General features: G+C 43.4%; 1 protein-coding gene across 1 annotated transcript; it reads left to right on the forward strand.

The window, feature by feature from the left end:
- Positions 1-1,120: 1,120 nt before the first annotated feature.
- Positions 1,121-16,272, forward strand: AKR1B10 (aldo-keto reductase family 1, member B10 (aldose reductase)). The gene is made up of 10 exons (XM_012650623.1): positions 1,121-1,245; positions 3,041-3,208; positions 4,300-4,416; positions 5,384-5,461; positions 11,145-11,267; positions 11,544-11,650; positions 12,065-12,146; positions 12,672-12,755; positions 13,408-13,490; positions 15,922-16,272. Exons 1-10 carry the CDS (start codon positions 1,180-1,182, stop codon positions 15,962-15,964), a joined length of 951 nt encoding a protein of 316 aa, XP_012506077.1. The 5' UTR covers positions 1,121-1,179; the 3' UTR covers positions 15,965-16,272.
- The last annotated feature ends 516 nt before the right edge of the window (positions 16,273-16,788 follow it).

Here is a 16,788-nt window from a genome sequence, read left to right on the forward strand (position 1 = left end):
CCAACCTCAGACCCCCATCACTCTTGCTAGTGATCTTCATAGCCAAGGATAATTATTTCTAAACACTTACGTAATCATCCTCATTTTTTCCTTTAAAAACTTTTGTCTTCCTTTACTTCCATGAATACACACATAATTTACTATGATATGCATATTCCCATTGTAATGTTTTACACCCAAATACATATATTTTTCTTTTAGAGAGCCTTCTCTGCTTATTATTTAGCTTGTCAGAAATTTTTTACTAATTCAACAATACTTTCACTGCGTGTCATCAAGTATGCATTAGGACAATAAGATTCCCCTTATTTAGGTTCGTGAGACTTTCTACTGCACCCTAGTGGCCACTAGATTATGAGCCACACATTCATCATTAACGTTGAGGAAGATCATTTAACCAACATTAATAAAGCGCGTTAAGGTTTTTCGCTCATACGTGCAAAATATTGTGGCAATTGGCCCCCGTGAGCTATGTCATAATTCGTAGCCTAGAGGTTAATATCTATTTCAAGATTCAACCAAGGCCAACTGACAAGCAAGTAAGAACTCATAAAAGAGGGATAAACCCACTACTGCAGGATGAATGTGATGCCGTGGCATGCCACAGGCCTGCGTCAGGTTCTCTGGAGTGCTGACTGTCCAACTAGTCACAGCTGACTCTAATCAGGTGAGGACTGGACTACCTCTACACTGAACCTGGAATTGGAATGTGAGATGCTTCTCACCTCTCCTTTCTGGACCCCATTTCAGAGAGAAAAGAAACAATCACAAGGAACGGAAGTCCTTGTCTTTTTCCTTCCATCCTTCCCTCCTCCGTCCCTCCCTCCCTCTCTCTTTATGTTTGTTTCTCTTCCTCGTCTCCTCTAGCTGGGTTCATTTTCATAAAAAGAATTTCAGCATTCAAACTTTCAGCTATGTGGAATTTGTTGACTCAAGATGAACAAAGAAACTCCTATTACACCATTATCTGATGGGGAACTTTACACGAGGCTGCCTTGCTAAAATTTCGTTCACGGTAATCATTAATCTTACCAAAGCCTGGAATGGATTTCCGCTTTAGCCAGGGCAGGGAAAACTACTGTGGCTCATCTCCAGGTCCTCCCCATGCAGCCTGTGCCAGCTTCTTAACCAGGACTCGGGACTCTTACCTGTTCTCTCACAGCCGTCTCTGCACCAACCATGGCCACCTTCGTGGAGCTCAGTACCAAAGCCAAGATGCCCATCATCGGCCTGGGCACCTGGGGGGTGAGATGCAAATCTTTGGACACTCTGCTTCCCTGAAGGGGCATTTGAGTGTTCTCTTCTCTCTGCGGTTAGCTGGGAAAGCCCTGAGGCTGGGCAGGGGTTTGGCAAGATAAAATTCAGCCCTAGAACCAGGATCCAAGTTGCTTTCTTTTCTCAGGGCTGATTCAGGCTGCAAAGCTCCAAGATTAGATAAGAGCTTCTCTAGCAACCTTCAAGCTTCAAGCAGGGGTTGGACTTAAAATTGTTTTCCAGGGACATTTCTCTAAAATACTTCCTGAATCTAGGACACTTAAAGGAACTCAATATTTCAGGAGTCTTGGCCCTTTGCTGTGACCTGGGTAGCTGAGAAGAACAGATACAGAGCTCTGAATGCCCTGGTACTTCTTGCTGCCCACAGTGTGGGACTTGGACCAGCAGCTTGTTAGAAATACAGAATGTCAGGCCGCACCCCAGGCTACTGGATGGGCATCTGTACATTGACAAGATCTGTAGGTGATTCCCATGCATGTTAAAGTCTGAGACATGCTGAGACCACAAAGAGCCTGGGCTGGGGGTCAGGAGCTCTGGTCCACCTGGCTGTGTAAATGTCAGCTGACAAAATACGGCAAGGCACATCCCAGTGCTCAGGGAGGAAGATTCCTGAGCTCTCTTGGGGTGAGTTTGACATTGTTCCTCATCTTCTTACTCTGCCTTCTTTGCCATTTGCATCAATGGTAGCACCTCCCTAACTAGGTACCAGGAGCAATCCTTGGATTTTCTCTTCCCTCTTGTCCCTGACAGCTAATCTCCTGTAGAGTCTGCCTCCTCTGACTCTTTGTTTCTTTGCGCCTGTTCTCCCGGGCTGGAGGGCAGGAGCCCTTTTTGTTTCAGTGTTCAGTCTTTCTCAGGAAAGCTTGGCTAGGTTGGACCAAAATGTGATATTTGTAGTACTATTTCATTTCTTTATTTCTTTTTTTATCCTTTTCTTTTCTTTTCTTTCTTTCTTTTTTTTTTTACCATGAGGGTGGAATACAAACTCCATTCCAAAAAGTTTTTCTATTTCTTCTTTTCCTGAAGCAATAATTATCTAATGGATTGCATCTACTGAGCCTTACTGTGTGTGAGGTGATGTGCTAAAACTTCACACTCATCGTAGCAGGTAATCGCCAACACGGTCTCATATGGCAGGTGCTATTATTTTCCCATATTGCAGGCAAGGTTTAGAGAGCTTGAGTCATCTCAACCCCACACGGGAAGTATGTGGTGGAGTATGGGTTTATGCTGTAATGACCATTTTTCAGATCCTTAACAGCGTTTGGGGAACTTGTCTAAAAATTCCCCTGGGTTATTTGGAGTCCAGTTTTTAGCCTGGTCTTTAGAAAGTTGCAGCGGAGACCATCTGTCCCCCACATACAGCTGTAGACATTTCAGGAGTAACCTGGATTAGAAGGAAATTGACTTTTAGCTAGGATAGGACATGAGGTCATAATCATAAAATTATTATAACTTACTTTCTTCCTTCTTCTTTTGAAAAGTTCACCAAAGTTTGTATCCCCTGGAAAATGGACCCAAGGGAGGTTTGAAAAAGTTGAGCTTCAATAGGGAGAGCCTATTGAAGGTAGTCTGTGGAGAAGAGGATATAGTGTTAGCAGAGCATAATGCTGGGTACCTATAGTTCCAGCTACTTGGGAGGCTGAGGCAGGAGGATCACTTGAGCCCAGGAGTTCGAGACCAGCCCAGGATATAGTGAGATCTCATCTCTAAATAAATAAATAAACAAAAAGAGTATATGATGGGCTTTCCTCTTTCTTTGCAGTCTCACCCAGGCAAAGTCAAAGAAGCTGTGAAGGTGGCCATTGATGCAGGGTATCGCCACATCGACTGTGCTCACATCTATCAGAATGAGGGTGAGGTGGGGGAAGCCATCCAAGAGAAGATCCAAGAGAAGGCTGTGAGGAGAGAGGACCTATTCATCGTCAGCAAGGTACACGGGGCTCATCTGGGGGGAGGACTTCCCTTCAAGGCAGGGGGAAGAATATGGATCTGCTCAGCAGCAAGAACTCTCTGGGCCTCTCCTGTACGGACCGATTGTCCATCCTCTTCCTCTCTGCCTGTATAACAGAGGTGGGTACAATGATGTCCACACTGCAGACCAGCATCGGGGCTGGAGATGCTGCTGCTCCCCCTCCCCCACCTGTGGGTTGGTTTCCATAGACACTCAGAGTCCAGTTATTCAGAACCCTAAATGAGCCCCCCATTCCCCACTGGGGGATCTATCTGCTCACTGGCAGTCAGAGGCTGGGGGTGCTATCAGGGCTTCATGCAGACCCTGCCTTCCAGCACTGTAGTCTCAATGGCGTGGCCCTTAGTTCACGGCTAGAGGATGTTTTGGAAAACAGTGGGGGCATGTTTTATTGTCACTCATGGGTTGTTTTTTTTTTTCCATTTCAGTCTAGTAAAAGGTCAGTTATAAAATGTTACAAATAAAGAAGTGGCTGTTGGATGTGAGGGGTAGAGTCACTGGATCTGTATAATACACAACTTGCCAAAAAACACTAGTTTCAGGTACTTGGAAAGCACACGCATGTGGTGGGAGCAATAGACCCCAAGGCGTGCAGTGGTCAAGCGCAGAGAAACTCCTGGTAAAGTCATCCTTAGGGCCCAATAGGCTTGGAGATATCACAGTGCAGAAAAAGGACCCTCTGCTCCCAAAGGCATAAGAATGCTTGAAATTTGCAAGCTAGACACAAGTCCTGTCCCCAGAGAGCCGACAGCTGAGGAAGAGAATTACACAGGAAATCAAATATAAAATCAGTGGCCACATTTGCTAAATGATATGAGAGACATGTAGAGTACTAGGAGAGGTGAAAATAAATGGCCTTCAACTCTTGAGAAATGTCATTGACTTGCTGAGCCCTGGTGACCTTCCGTACTGGATCATGTATTGTAACAAATTTTACTATAAATAATCCTTCCCCAGGTTAGATCAGGTGCAAATCAAAAATCAGGGAGAATGAGTATGATGGGGCTCTCTGTTTCCCCAGTATTAAGGCCTCATTGCTACCCTCTTTGCAGTTGTGGCCCACCTTCTTTGAGAGATCCCTAGTGAAGGAAGCCTGTCAGAGGACCCTCAAGGATCTGCAGCTGAGCTACCTGGACCTCTATCTGATTCACTGGCCACAGGGATTACAGGTTTGAGCTGCCCCCTTGCTCCGTGTCTAGTTTCTGAGCAGCTGCCAGAACATGGCAGTTGTGCCAGGGCTGGGGGTGGTGTGGGCTGGAGCAGGAGGACTTGCCTTTCAGAACTGTGAACTGCAGGTGGTCAGGAGGAGACTATGGAGCAGAAAGTACTGTCCTGGGAGGGAGGCCACGGCCACATGTGGCTGTTGAGTTGGCCACGTGCCTGGCTGTAATTGATGTTATTTCTGCCAGAAACCATGATTTCTGGCAGCCCAGACAAGCCTCCACTGCTATATCACCTTTGTCTTGATTCTGTGCCCAGGCTTCCCCTCCCAGGAGAACTCTTGGAATATTCTTGCATAATACTACTTCAGGGTCCAATCTTCTTATTAACCAAAACATACCCTGGGAGTGGCGTCTTGGAGAAAAGTCCAACTCTGGTGCTACTGGAAGGTACCAGACAGCCCACATTCGAGAAACCGTACTCATGGCCTGGGGCTGTGCTCCTGCCTGCTCCTAAGAGGTGGGAGGGACACGAATTCGCAGCTAGGGTGATGATGGCATGCCACCCCTAACTCCATGTTTCTAGAAGCTTCAAGGATAGAATTTGGCCAATATCTTATCCTAGAAAATAATACCCTTAAGATCCAACCCTTATCTAGTGATCCTAAAATTAGAGTTGTCCGCCAAGTGTATATGGGATCTGAATGCGTGAGGTTAATGTCCATGGTGATAGTGGTGGATTCTGGAATGTGCTGACAATGGATTTTAAAATAAATCCAGCAGTTTCCAAAATATAAGGATTTACATACTACAGTAGGCTAATATAGAGATTTTATTGCAACTCACAATTTTAAAGTGTATACTCCGGAGCTTGAAAATGTGGTGTGCAGGTGTGAGTCAGGATCCTGAAACCTCGTTTAACAGAACCAAGAGTCTGGATACACATCTCAGTAAACTTCTTGTTCTATATTTACAGCCTGGGAAGGACTTTTTCCCCAAAGATGACAAAGACAATATCCTTGGCAGTAAAACAACATTCTTGGATGCCTGGGAGGTAGGTTCCAGCTTCTTCTGAGTGTGCTGGAGAGAAAACTTTCCTTCAGTCACCCATGAGACTCCACACTGGTATGAAGGAGCCCACGATCCTGATGCTGTCTAATGTCATCATTGTCATTCTCTAGTTCTTCCACTCCTTCCTCCTCATATTTGGCTTTTGGGTCCGTCTGACACTATTTAAATTTCAAGGCTAACCTTGAGTCCTCAAATGAGACTGGAGTTAAGATGTGCCACAATTTGGAGGACACACATGTTGTTCTCAAAATACAAGGAGGCATTTGGAGTAGAGATTTTGGCCTAGGTTTGCAAGTATTGGCTGAGTGACCTGGGGTAAGTTATTGAATTTCTGTAAGCCTCTGTTTCCTCATCTTAAGAAACAAAAGTATTACCCTCCATACTAATAATACATATCTCTCAGGATGTTGTAAAGATTAAGATAACTGCCATGCCAGGAACTTTAGTCATGGAGACCATTTATCATTCGCCCTAGGAGGCAGTGTTATCCCCTTTTACATATGATAACACTGAGACCAATATAGGATGGTAACTGGTCCAGGTCATGAAGCAAGTGTATGATAGAGCTGGGAGGGGACCCAGGTTCATTCGGGCTCACAAGTCCAACCGCCAAACTTGTTTGTACAGTTTCTGGCACACAGTGAATACAAATCCAAACACCTCTCAGCTCAAATAATGACCTGTTTCACATAATTCATATTCAAAGTTGAATTAAGAGTTGAAAGTTTTTCTCATAATCTTTTTTGTGGCCTTCTCTTAAACATTTATTATGAAAGCAAAATGTATGTTCACCTGATATATAACAGTTAAAAATGGTAAAGCAATACAAACAACTTGTTACTAGTAGCATGCAGTTGGAAGAATCTCCCCACCCTGCATTCTCGGTCTGTTCCGGGCAGGCCCAGTCTTTGCTGAGCTTGCTACTGCCTACCCTCCCTCATCATAGTGCAGGTAAAACCAAATTTTATAAAATTAACAATTTAAGGTTAAATAGGCTTAAATAAGGTTATCAAATACAAGACCCTTCATCGAAGCTTCTGTCCAAAGATAAACAAATCTGGCATTGTACAAGTGATTCCGCTGGCTCACAGCATATGGGGAATGAATAAGCAGATTTACTCTTTATTGTTTTTCTTTTTGTTTTTTTAGCAGAGCAACTATACAAAAGTAAACTAAGAGTTGAAATGACTACTGACAACTCAGCCATTTACAAGGCATATGTATCTTTTTTTTTTTTTTAAGTCAAAACACTGTTAATATTCAGGTACCATTTGTTCCTGCAAATAAATAAGTCTCTAAAGTAACTGCATTAGAACTAGTGTTAAAGACATCAGTGCTTTTACCCCCTCTGATTTTTTCTTGAGCCATTATATCCTCTTGTAAATAAATATTAGTAGAGAACAAAGTGCATGGACATGTTGTAAATGAATAATGACAGGACTCCAAGAGTTCATTGTGTCATTTTGTGAGCTGTCTGTGTAGGGTCACACACACTTGCGAGTTTATGTTGCGTTTTAGAACCTGAAAATGTAGTAAGCCTAACCTTTCTAAAATGCTTGACATGATTAAATGAAATGTAACTTTTCTGTGGATAGTTCCTTTAAAAGTATTTATCTACAAGCGCAGTATTCTTGCTGCTCTGATCTCTAACAACTAGCAGCGAGAAAATTTAGAGAGCACAACTGACATGGTTACTGAGGGAAAGGGTTGTGAAGCAGAGAATTAGTCATTTCGTGATGGCGATGTTAGCAATCGTGTGAATGCATTTGAGAGAAATGATTTTGACGAGTACAGTTGTCCCTTTGTATCCGTGGGTTCTGCATCCATAATTTCAACCAAATGTGGACTGAAACTATGGGAATAAAAGATAACAATACTACAGTAAAATATAATATAAATCCAAAAGGACAGTATCACAACTATTTACATAACATTTACATTGTCTTGGGTATTGAATCTAGAGATGATTTAATGTATATGGGAGGATCTGTGTAGGTTATGTGCAAATACCACACCATGTTCCATCAGGAACTTGAACGTGCAAGGATTTCAGTATCTGCGGAGGGGGTTTGGTCCTAGAACCACTCTGGCATGGAGACTGAGGGACAACTGTGAATCATTAAATTTGCCTATTTTTTTAACATGTAGAACACCTGCTAAAGGGAAGTGTGGAAAAATCTACCTGGATTTCTATGGGTGGATTTTTTGCTTTCTCTCTTCCTTTTTTTTTTTTTTTTTTGCATAATGACATTTTTATTTCAACATACTAGTTTAAATATAAATGGTCACTTGCACATATTGTTCTCTACTGGTCTTTTTTTTTCTTTTATTGAGACATACTATTTCACATTTTTATAGGATACATGTGATATTTTGTTGCATGCATAGAATGTGTAATGATGAAGTCAGGGTATTTGGGGTATGCATCGCCATGAGTATGTATTGTTTCTCTATGTTGGTAACATTTCAAGTCCTGTCTTCTAGCTACTTTGAAATACACAATATATTGCTCGTAACTATAGTTTCCCTAGTCACCAATGGAACATTAGAACTCATGTCTTCTGTCTAATTGTAAGTTTATATCCATTTACCAACCTCTTCTCATTTCCCCCTCCCACCCTCACACTCTGCCCCACCTCTGGTATCTATTATTCTCTTCTCTGTCTCTATGTGATTAAGTTTTTTAGCTCCCACATCTGAGTGAGAACATGGTATTTGTCTTTCTGTGCCTGGGTTATTTCACTTGACATAAAGACCTGCAGTTCTATCCATGTTGCTGCAAATCACATGATTTCATTCTATTTTGTGGCCAAATAGTATTCCAGTGTATATATACTGCATTTTCTTTATCCTTTTGTCCACTGATAGACACTTAAGTTGCTTCCATATCTTTGCTATTGTGCATAGTGTTGCAATAACCATACAAGTGCAGGTATGCCTTTGATACACTGATTTCTTTTCCTATGGATAGATACCTAGTAGTGGGATTGCTGAATTCAAATGGTACTATTTTTTAATTTTTTGAGAAATCTCCATACTGTTTTCCATAGTGGTTGTATTAATTTACAGTCCCACCCAGAGTGTATAGGAGTTTCTCCATACATGGATAGATTTTAAAAACTGTTCTGAAGCTCTCTGGGTTATGTATAAAGTAAAAAAAAAAAAAAGAAAATGTAAAAAACCCCAAAGAACTACCAGCCATAATAATAAAGTGCCATCTATAGTATGACCATTAGATTTGTTCAGCAAGGATATGTCATTTGCAGTTCAATTCTACAAGTCAAAATTAGCAATAATGAAAGAGCAACAATTCATGTAATTAAGAGCCATACTAAATAAATTATTGAAAATATCATATCTTATGAGCAACAGACTACACATAGAAGTAAATCAAATACTCTTGGGAAATTTATGAAGTTAGCAACTTATCATACATGTCTGCTACCTTCCTCATATAACTAAGTATAAATCCATGGTAACATGTGACAGAACACCATTAATGTATTAATACAAGCTGTGAGCTGGTTCAGCCCACATGCTAGAAAAAGTGTTCAAACTACAAGTTGACACTGCTGTTCTTCTTTAAAAAATTTACATATTCTTTTTGCCTTAATGACCACACAAGTCATTATCCAACCATATAGTCTTACATACTTGTTTGATATAGTTACTGAAATAAATGTATTAAGCTTCATCCATCAAAAAAAGATACTACTTTCTTTTTGAGAGTGTCAAAATTGTAGCCATAAAAAAAGTTGAATTCTGGTACTTAACTAAGGAAAAAGACTAACAAATTTCTTTTCCTGCCATAAAAAACTTCCTGTTGGAGAATACTTGAGAAAGGATGGTTTGACGAGCACTATAATGATTTATGTGCATGGACTCAACCCAACGAATATTTTATTGCTGAGAATGGAAATTGTGGCAAGATTGAGAAGATAGTCTAAGATCTCTGTACTCATCTTTGCATTAAATTTCCTAGGAGGGCTCTGTCATATCTATTACCCTAGTAAAACATGACCTCTTAAATATCTTAGGAATTATTCCTTGTGAAATATGGACACTAGCATACTTGTAATGTCAGTTCCACCATTTTTTTTACCCTAGTTCTTATGATGATATTAAGTATGACAGGTATCTCATTGTCCGCTGCAAAATGTACCCTGATTTCCACAGTGCTATGTCTTCTGCATGAATACAAGAACGATTGCTGTACAATACATTTTGAAGTCATGAAAAGATATTGATGGTCAAGGACAGAGGCTGTTATTCAGAACAGGAAGCATTGAAATGTAAGCCTTGGATGCTTAGATGGACCCACAACAAGTTCAGTAGAAACCTCGTTGACCACCTGAAAGCAGAGAGGGGCAAAAAAAGCATAAAGAAGTCGAGATGTATCATACAGGCAACCTAAACCTGACCTATGGCACACAAAAACTTTTATATTATCTCACTGCCCACTTGGGAGTTTCAGGGACCTTATGATCACATCAATTCTAAACTCTTTTGCCTAGTTTGAAGACATTCATCATCTGCCCTAGCGATTCTCAGCTTTGTGCATTAAAATCACTAGAGGAGTTTCAAAATCACAATACTGGGCTGCATCCCCAATGAAATCAGTAAGAGGCTCTGGGGGTAAAAGCCAGGAACCAGTGTTTTCTAAAGCTCTCAGCTGATTTGAAGTTGCAGCCAAAGGTGAGAACCATGGCACAAGTATGCCCTGAACACACCTTGTTTCCTCCTGCCTCTAAGCCTCTGCTTCTGCCTTCCTCCCTCACTTCTCTTGTTTTTCCTCTCTTGCCTCCAAGTTTTTTTTTTTTTTTAGTTCTACCAGTATGGTCTCCCCTGAAATTTGTGGTCTGTGTGGATCCCTTCCTTCTCTGCCCTCACTGCTTCTCAGTGCTGGGCCACTGTCACATTGAGGCAGCCTCTGTGTTGTGGCTGTTTGCTCCACAGATGGGAACCTCAGCACTTTACTAGGACTGTAAGGACCTCAGATGAAGGAAGCACATGGTATACTTTTATATCCCAACAGCTACTGGACAGGACCTGGACATGGAATAAATGCCTAGTAAATACATGTAGAGTTTGGGTTGCTGCTAACCCATATGGTATCTTTGGGAAAGTTTGCAAAAGGCCTATTGTAGGCTAAAAATTATAAAGAAATCCCTTCCTTGGGGTTGATGTAGTTTCTGCACCAGAGAGCATGGCTGGGTAGGTGGAGAGTTTACCAGATTCCAGCCCCACACAGCCCCTGGGCTGGGTGGCCCTGCCAGGGCACAATGTATCTGTGTGGCCATCTCCTACTGCAAACCACACCGTGGGTGGTGTGGGAGAGAGTCACCCAGAACCAGACAAGTGATGCTTCTCTACATACTGCAGCCTCATCCCAGCTGACCCAGCTCCCCAAGGTTTGGCTAAGGCGAGAGCAGCAAGCCCGTAAATCTTTCCCTTTTACTCCCAGTTTCCCTGGGGCTGGGAGGGGCGGTAGGGCTGGAACTGACACTGATGGGCACCCCAGCCTGGACTGAAGTTTCCTTTCACTGCTGCAGCCCACCCTGCTGCGGTGGGTGCTTTACCAAAGTCCCCTGCCCCAGAGAGACTGAGGCAAGCCAGGGTCCCTGTTGTCCCTCTGGGTGCACAAGAGGTGTCCCTTTCTCTGACAGGCCCTGGAGGAGCTGGTGGACGAGGGGCTGGTGAAAGCCCTTGGCATCTCCAATTTCAACCACTTCCAGATCGAAAGGCTCTTGAACAAACCTGGACTGAGATATAAACCAGTGAATAACCAGGTAAATTCTGTCTGGGAAAAGGTCAGGGGTTTTGGGCTACTACTGCTCACACATTTGGAGGCCAGTTCGATGCTACGTACTGAGTCTCCCCTCAGGCGTCAGTGATCAGGGCACTCTGGGGAGCTGTGAGACTCTTCTCAGGGTGGGTTGGCAAGTGTGTCAGTGGGCAGGTGTTTGGCCTTTGCTTGGTGGTCTTTTTTTGTGTGTAGAACCCCCTGTGAGCCACTCAAAAAGCAGGCTGACTTCCCTGGTGCTGAGGACTGTGTGCTTTTGCAGGTCGAGTGTCACCCATACTTTACGCAGGAGAAACTGATCCAGTACTGTCACTCCAAGGGCATCACTGTCACAGCCTACAGCCCCCTTGGATCTCCAGATAAACCTCGGTGAGGCTTCTGAGTGGTGGGTCTTTCTGTTGATATTCTTAAAAATATTATCTAATAATTGATGTATTTATCAGACTGTTCATCAGAAGGAAAAATGTATCTAAGGTAATGTGTTTGAAGCAGCCACATAGAATTAGAGTGGGAAAAGATAGAATTAAAATGGTGACATGCCTGACTCTCTAAGAATACTCCAGTTCATACACCCAGGGCTGGACTGGAACAGCCTTTGCAAAACACTGATGCTCAGAGCCCATGTGTGGACTCATGGGAAGGAGCCAAAGCTTTCAGGTTTTCCTGACTGTCTGGCAGATGGTGAGGCTGTGATGATTCCCCTGGAGTCATCATTGGGGTGATAATCCATCTCCATAGGGTAACCGTGGTGATTATTCACATCCACCATCTTTCTGCCTACAGGGCCAACCCAGGTTTCTCTTTTCCACTGGACGATCCCAAGATTAAGGCAATTGCTGCAAAGCACAAGAAAACCACAGCTCAGGTACATTGTTTTTGGTTTATTTTTTTAATTCAGGAATTTTTTTCCAGTCTTGTGTTTATGCCATGTTCATTTAAGTTCCTGAAGGGCAAGAAAACAGGAGATGAAGCCCACAAATGTGCTTCTTTCAAAGTCTTTTGGAACCTCCAGGAAATACAGGGATGGTCACAGAAACAAGGATCACCTGTGTCTAACAGCTTCCTGTGAAATTTTATAGCCCAGTGACAAAGCATAGCTTTGGCCTCTTAAGATCTGGCTTCAGATCCCAACTCTACCACTTATCAGACTTATGATGCCCAAAGCCATTTTCCTTACTTCTAAACAATGAAAATCACAGGGTTGTTGCTAGGATTGAGGGTGTTAATCAAGTGGAGGACTGGAAGTGTCTCTGATAGTTGTTAAGTGCTCAGAGAACACTAGCTGTTGTAACTAAAGTCACAGTGAGCTGGAGAGATGTTTTATTTTTCCTTCCCACAGAAGGAGGGGTCTTGTAGATCAGTGGAAACATAATGTCCCCTTTCTGCACAGGTTGCGATCCGGTTCCATATCCAGAGGAATGTGGTTGTGATCCCCAAGTCTGTGACACCAACACGCATTATTGAGAATTTTCAGGTAACATCCCATCTAGTTGGCCCTGGTGTTCCTCACTAAAATAGGGTCAGGAGAGACCCTATCACTAGGCTTCTCAATCCATTTCTGCATTGTCTGTGGCCCTACCCCCTTTGACCACCCTGTCGTTCTCAGTCCAGGGAGCTACCTAGCAGAGCTGAGGTGACTGATCCATGGGCTAAGGACCAGTTCCTGCCCTCTGGTGGGGGTGGAGCTCTGTCAGGTCTGATCCCATCTGTGCCTCATACCACTGAGAAGACCCTTGAATTCCCCTGAGCAGTGAGGTCATGGACCACACACAACAGCAGACTGGCCCGGCCCTAACGCCCATCTGCCAGCAGCAGAGGAGGTGTGGACTGTGTTTGGAGCACTGTCCTCTGGAAGACCCCATCAGGGAGCACAGATAACATGCACACCTGTGGTTAAATGTCAGCCTAGTCTCCCTCCCTTTGTAGCACTAAATCCTATAAACACTGAGTCTTTGTGTAAGACTTAATTTAGAGAAAAGTTTGTAACCAGTGAACATAACGGATGAACCTCCTGTGTCCAGTTTGTGCTCTGGATGTGAGCTCACTCCATGCTTGAATGGCTGGTGGTCTGAAATATCAACAGTGATTGCCTGACCAGTGAAGTAGTGGAACTTTCCCCTTTCCAGGTCTTTGACTTTAAATTGAATGAGGAGGAGATGACGACCTTACTGAGTTGTAACAGAAACTGGAGGGCCTTCTCCCTGGACCTGTAAGTGGCATGAGATTAAGTTAACAAGGGGGATAAACAGGAGTTCTTTTAAAGTGGTCGAGGGTTTCCTGGAAGATTGGAAAGCACCTATTGATGACTTTTGTTTTCAAATTGCTTTTTTCTGGCATTTAAAAAAATTAAGATTGGCATACCTGGGAATCATTATGAGGACAGAGACATTCATAATTGCTGTTCATTGTCTGAAGTTCTGGATGTAGAGCTAGAATTTTAAGAGAGGACCAAGTCATCACTAGGTAGCAGGCAGTGCATTCATTCATTCATTCGCTCAGTAAATATTTATTGGTCATCTACATACAATGTGCCAGACATTTTCGAGGTGTTTGGGTTATCATATTGCACAAATTCCTGTCTCATGAGCTTATATTCTAGGGAGGGAGAACAGAAATAAGTCAACTGAAACTATATATGTCAGATAGTAACAAATGCTATACAGAAAATAAAGTAGGGTAAAATGGGTAGGAAGTGCTGGGTGGTGGTGGGCTTGATGCTTTATGTGGGTGGGTCAGGAGAGACTTTGCTAAGGTGAAAACTGAGCAGAAACCTAAAGGAGGTGAGGCAGGAGCCCTGTGGATGTTTCGGGAAAGAGCATTCTTGGCAATGGTAACAGCAGGTGCAAAGGCCCTGCAGTGCGATGGTGTTTTGAGCATTCCAGGAGGAGGGCCTTGAGGCTGGAGCAGAATGAGTGAGGGCAAGAGTGGGAGGAGATGCAGTCAGAGAGAAGTGTCTGGATCTTGGAGCATGCAGAGTGGCATAGGCCACAGGCAGGCCATTGATTTTAGCTTTGAGTGGGGTGAGAAGCCATTGCAGGATTTTGCAGGAATTTGAGTAAAGAAAGGGTATAATTTGACCTATGTTTTAATGGAACCACACTGACTTCTGCACTGAGAGAGCACAGAAGACTGTTGTAATAATCCAGGGAGGAGAAACAGTCCCGGGACCCGGACGATGGTGGTGCAGGAGCAGAGGAATGATCAGATTCTGCATATAGTGGGAAAGTAGAGGCAAGTGAATTTGCTAACAAATTAGGAGTCAAAGATGCCTCCAAATTTTGTTTCTTTTTGTGTTTGCCTGAACATCACAAGAATAGATTTGTCATTTGGGGGAAGACATCAGGAGTTTGGTTTGAGATATGTTTGTGTTTCTATTAGACACCTAAGAGGGGCTGTCAGATGGGCAGCTGGGTACATCAGTGTGGAGGTGGGGGGAAGGTCTGCGCTGCAGATAAATATTTGGCAGTCAGGACACATGGGTGGTGTTTAGGGCCACAAGATTGCGTGAACAGTTACTGAGGAGAATTTACACCATCAGTTATAGGATTCTGGAGTTCTAGGCGTTGTTATTTGAATGCCTCTTAAAGGAGGTAGGAGTAACTTTACCTTAAATTCTTTAAATTTTTTATAAGTATTTGACAAAACATATTTACTCTGGTTCGGTGATCATTCTAAATGATCTCTTTTCCTTCAGTACTTTCTGATAAATGTAGCTAATGAAACCTATCAAAGATATTTGTCTTTGGGAAGGTGATTTATAAAATTCACTTCTTCCAGGTCCCAAATTCAACCACAATTTGAATTTCTTTTTATGTTTTTAAAACCCAAACTTGATTTTTCACTTTTGAAAAGCCGTTTGACTGTCACCAGCCTTGTTTGTGTATCGTGACATTCCATGCCCCTCCTGTCCACCCTCTGTATCATGCAGCAGCCTTTCCCCACCTGACAATTGTTACTTTTATCCGAGGTCCCCAAACGGCAGCTACTTAGAGTAAAGAGGAATGGTGAACATAAATGTGTCTGTCCCCCAGACTAAGTTGCTTCTCCTCCTATGAACATCATTTCCCTGGAGGCAGTGGATTGAGGGGTTCAGGAGTAAATGCCCCTGGCTTCAAATGCCAGCTCTACCACTGATTTACGAGCTGTGCGACTGCGGGTAAATTTGCTCTGTCTCAAGATGGCTTCTTTATAAGTAGGGACGACAAAACTAATCACAGCTAACGTCCACTGAATGTTAGCTTAGCATGTGCCAGGGGCCTAGGCCCTATGCCTGTGTTACTATGTCATTTAATACTCACAACAACCCCCAAAGTGTTATTTCCCACCTCACCACGTGGTGAGAGTGAGATGAGACAGTCCCGGGAAGGCACCTCGCTGGGCACCAGGCGCACATGAGCTGTCACTGTGGGTTTATTCTCGTGCCCTGGTCCCTCCTTGCCTGGCCTCCTTCCTAGCACAGCCCTCACATCAGCCTGAGGGAAGGTCAAGGTGAGAACACCCTTCTTGTGTGCTTGCAAAGTCTTTGGGGAGGAGGCTGAGAGAACACAGAGACCATAGAACACACCAGAGAACAATGAGTTTTAAACCCAAATTACTGCTTTTTTGGAACAGGTTCTTCTTTATGCTTGTTTTTCCTACAGATTTTCTCATTTGGAGGATTTTCCCTTCAGTGCAGAATACTGAAGCAGAGTCTCCTGATGCGATTACCCATGGGTTCTCTCTCTTCACGGATGTACAACTCTCTCCAGCCGGGTCTTCTTTTAGCCAAGCTTGTCTGAAATCACAGGGATCCTGGCCCTGTTGTAGGCCGGAATCCAGGCAGTGTTGTATCTAGATGCACATGTTCAACTAGGAGAAGATTATCACAGAAAAGCATGGCTCAGACAAGGATATGATAATTGGTTTTCACTTATTTGATCTGAACAAATGATTGTCAAACACCAGAAACTGTGATTACAATGAGGATGCAAGGAATAAAATGAATAAAACATAGTAACAGTAACACATATGTGTTGAGAGTTTATTATGTGCCAATGCAACGTGAGGTGCTTTTCCTGTGGGTGAAGTCATTGAATCCTGGAAACAACCTTTGAAACAGATGCCCTTGTCTGTCATTCACGTTTTGCAGAAGAAGATACAGGCTGGGGGAGATCAGGGAACTTGCTCCAGGCCCCCCAGGGAGTGAGAGGTGAATGGGCAGCAGGATCTGGGAAGCTCTTGTGATCTGTCCTCCTCTTCCTACCCAGTCTTCGCCTGGTCTCTTCCCTCCCCGCCTTTCTGCACCCTTGTCCTGTGTGACTCCCCGTTGCCCTTAATATGCCATCACGCCAAAGTGTCAGTGGTGCTGCTGGCAGAGCCTGCAAGATCCATAAAGGTGCCACTGTTCAGTGAGAGAGAGGTGTGGTGTGGCCTTGGGAGTGGGGTGGAAAACAGGGCCCAGTTTGAGCAAAAAAAATGTTTACTGTTGCCATTAATGTGACACATTGATGGGGACCAAGATGACCTTG

Source organism: Propithecus coquereli, unplaced genomic scaffold, assembly GCF_000956105.1.
Source record: "Propithecus coquereli isolate 6110/MARCELLA unplaced genomic scaffold, Pcoq_1.0 Scaffold335, whole genome shotgun sequence".
NCBI lineage: Eukaryota > Metazoa > Chordata > Mammalia > Primates > Indriidae > Propithecus > Propithecus coquereli.

Bases quoted from the DNA above. Each gene is read 5' to 3' on its own strand.
- AKR1B10 (XM_012650623.1), top strand. From the start codon at position 1,180: ATGGCCACCTTCGTGGAGCTCAGTACCAAAGCCAAGATGCCCATCATC. The intron at 1,246-3,040 runs GTGAGATGCAAA...CTTTCTTTGCAG, and splicing joins TCGGCCTGGGCACCTGGGGG to TCTCACCCAGGCAAAGTCAA. The intron at 12,147-12,671 runs GTACATTGTTTT...CTTTCTGCACAG, and splicing joins ACAAGAAAACCACAGCTCAG to GTTGCGATCCGGTTCCATAT.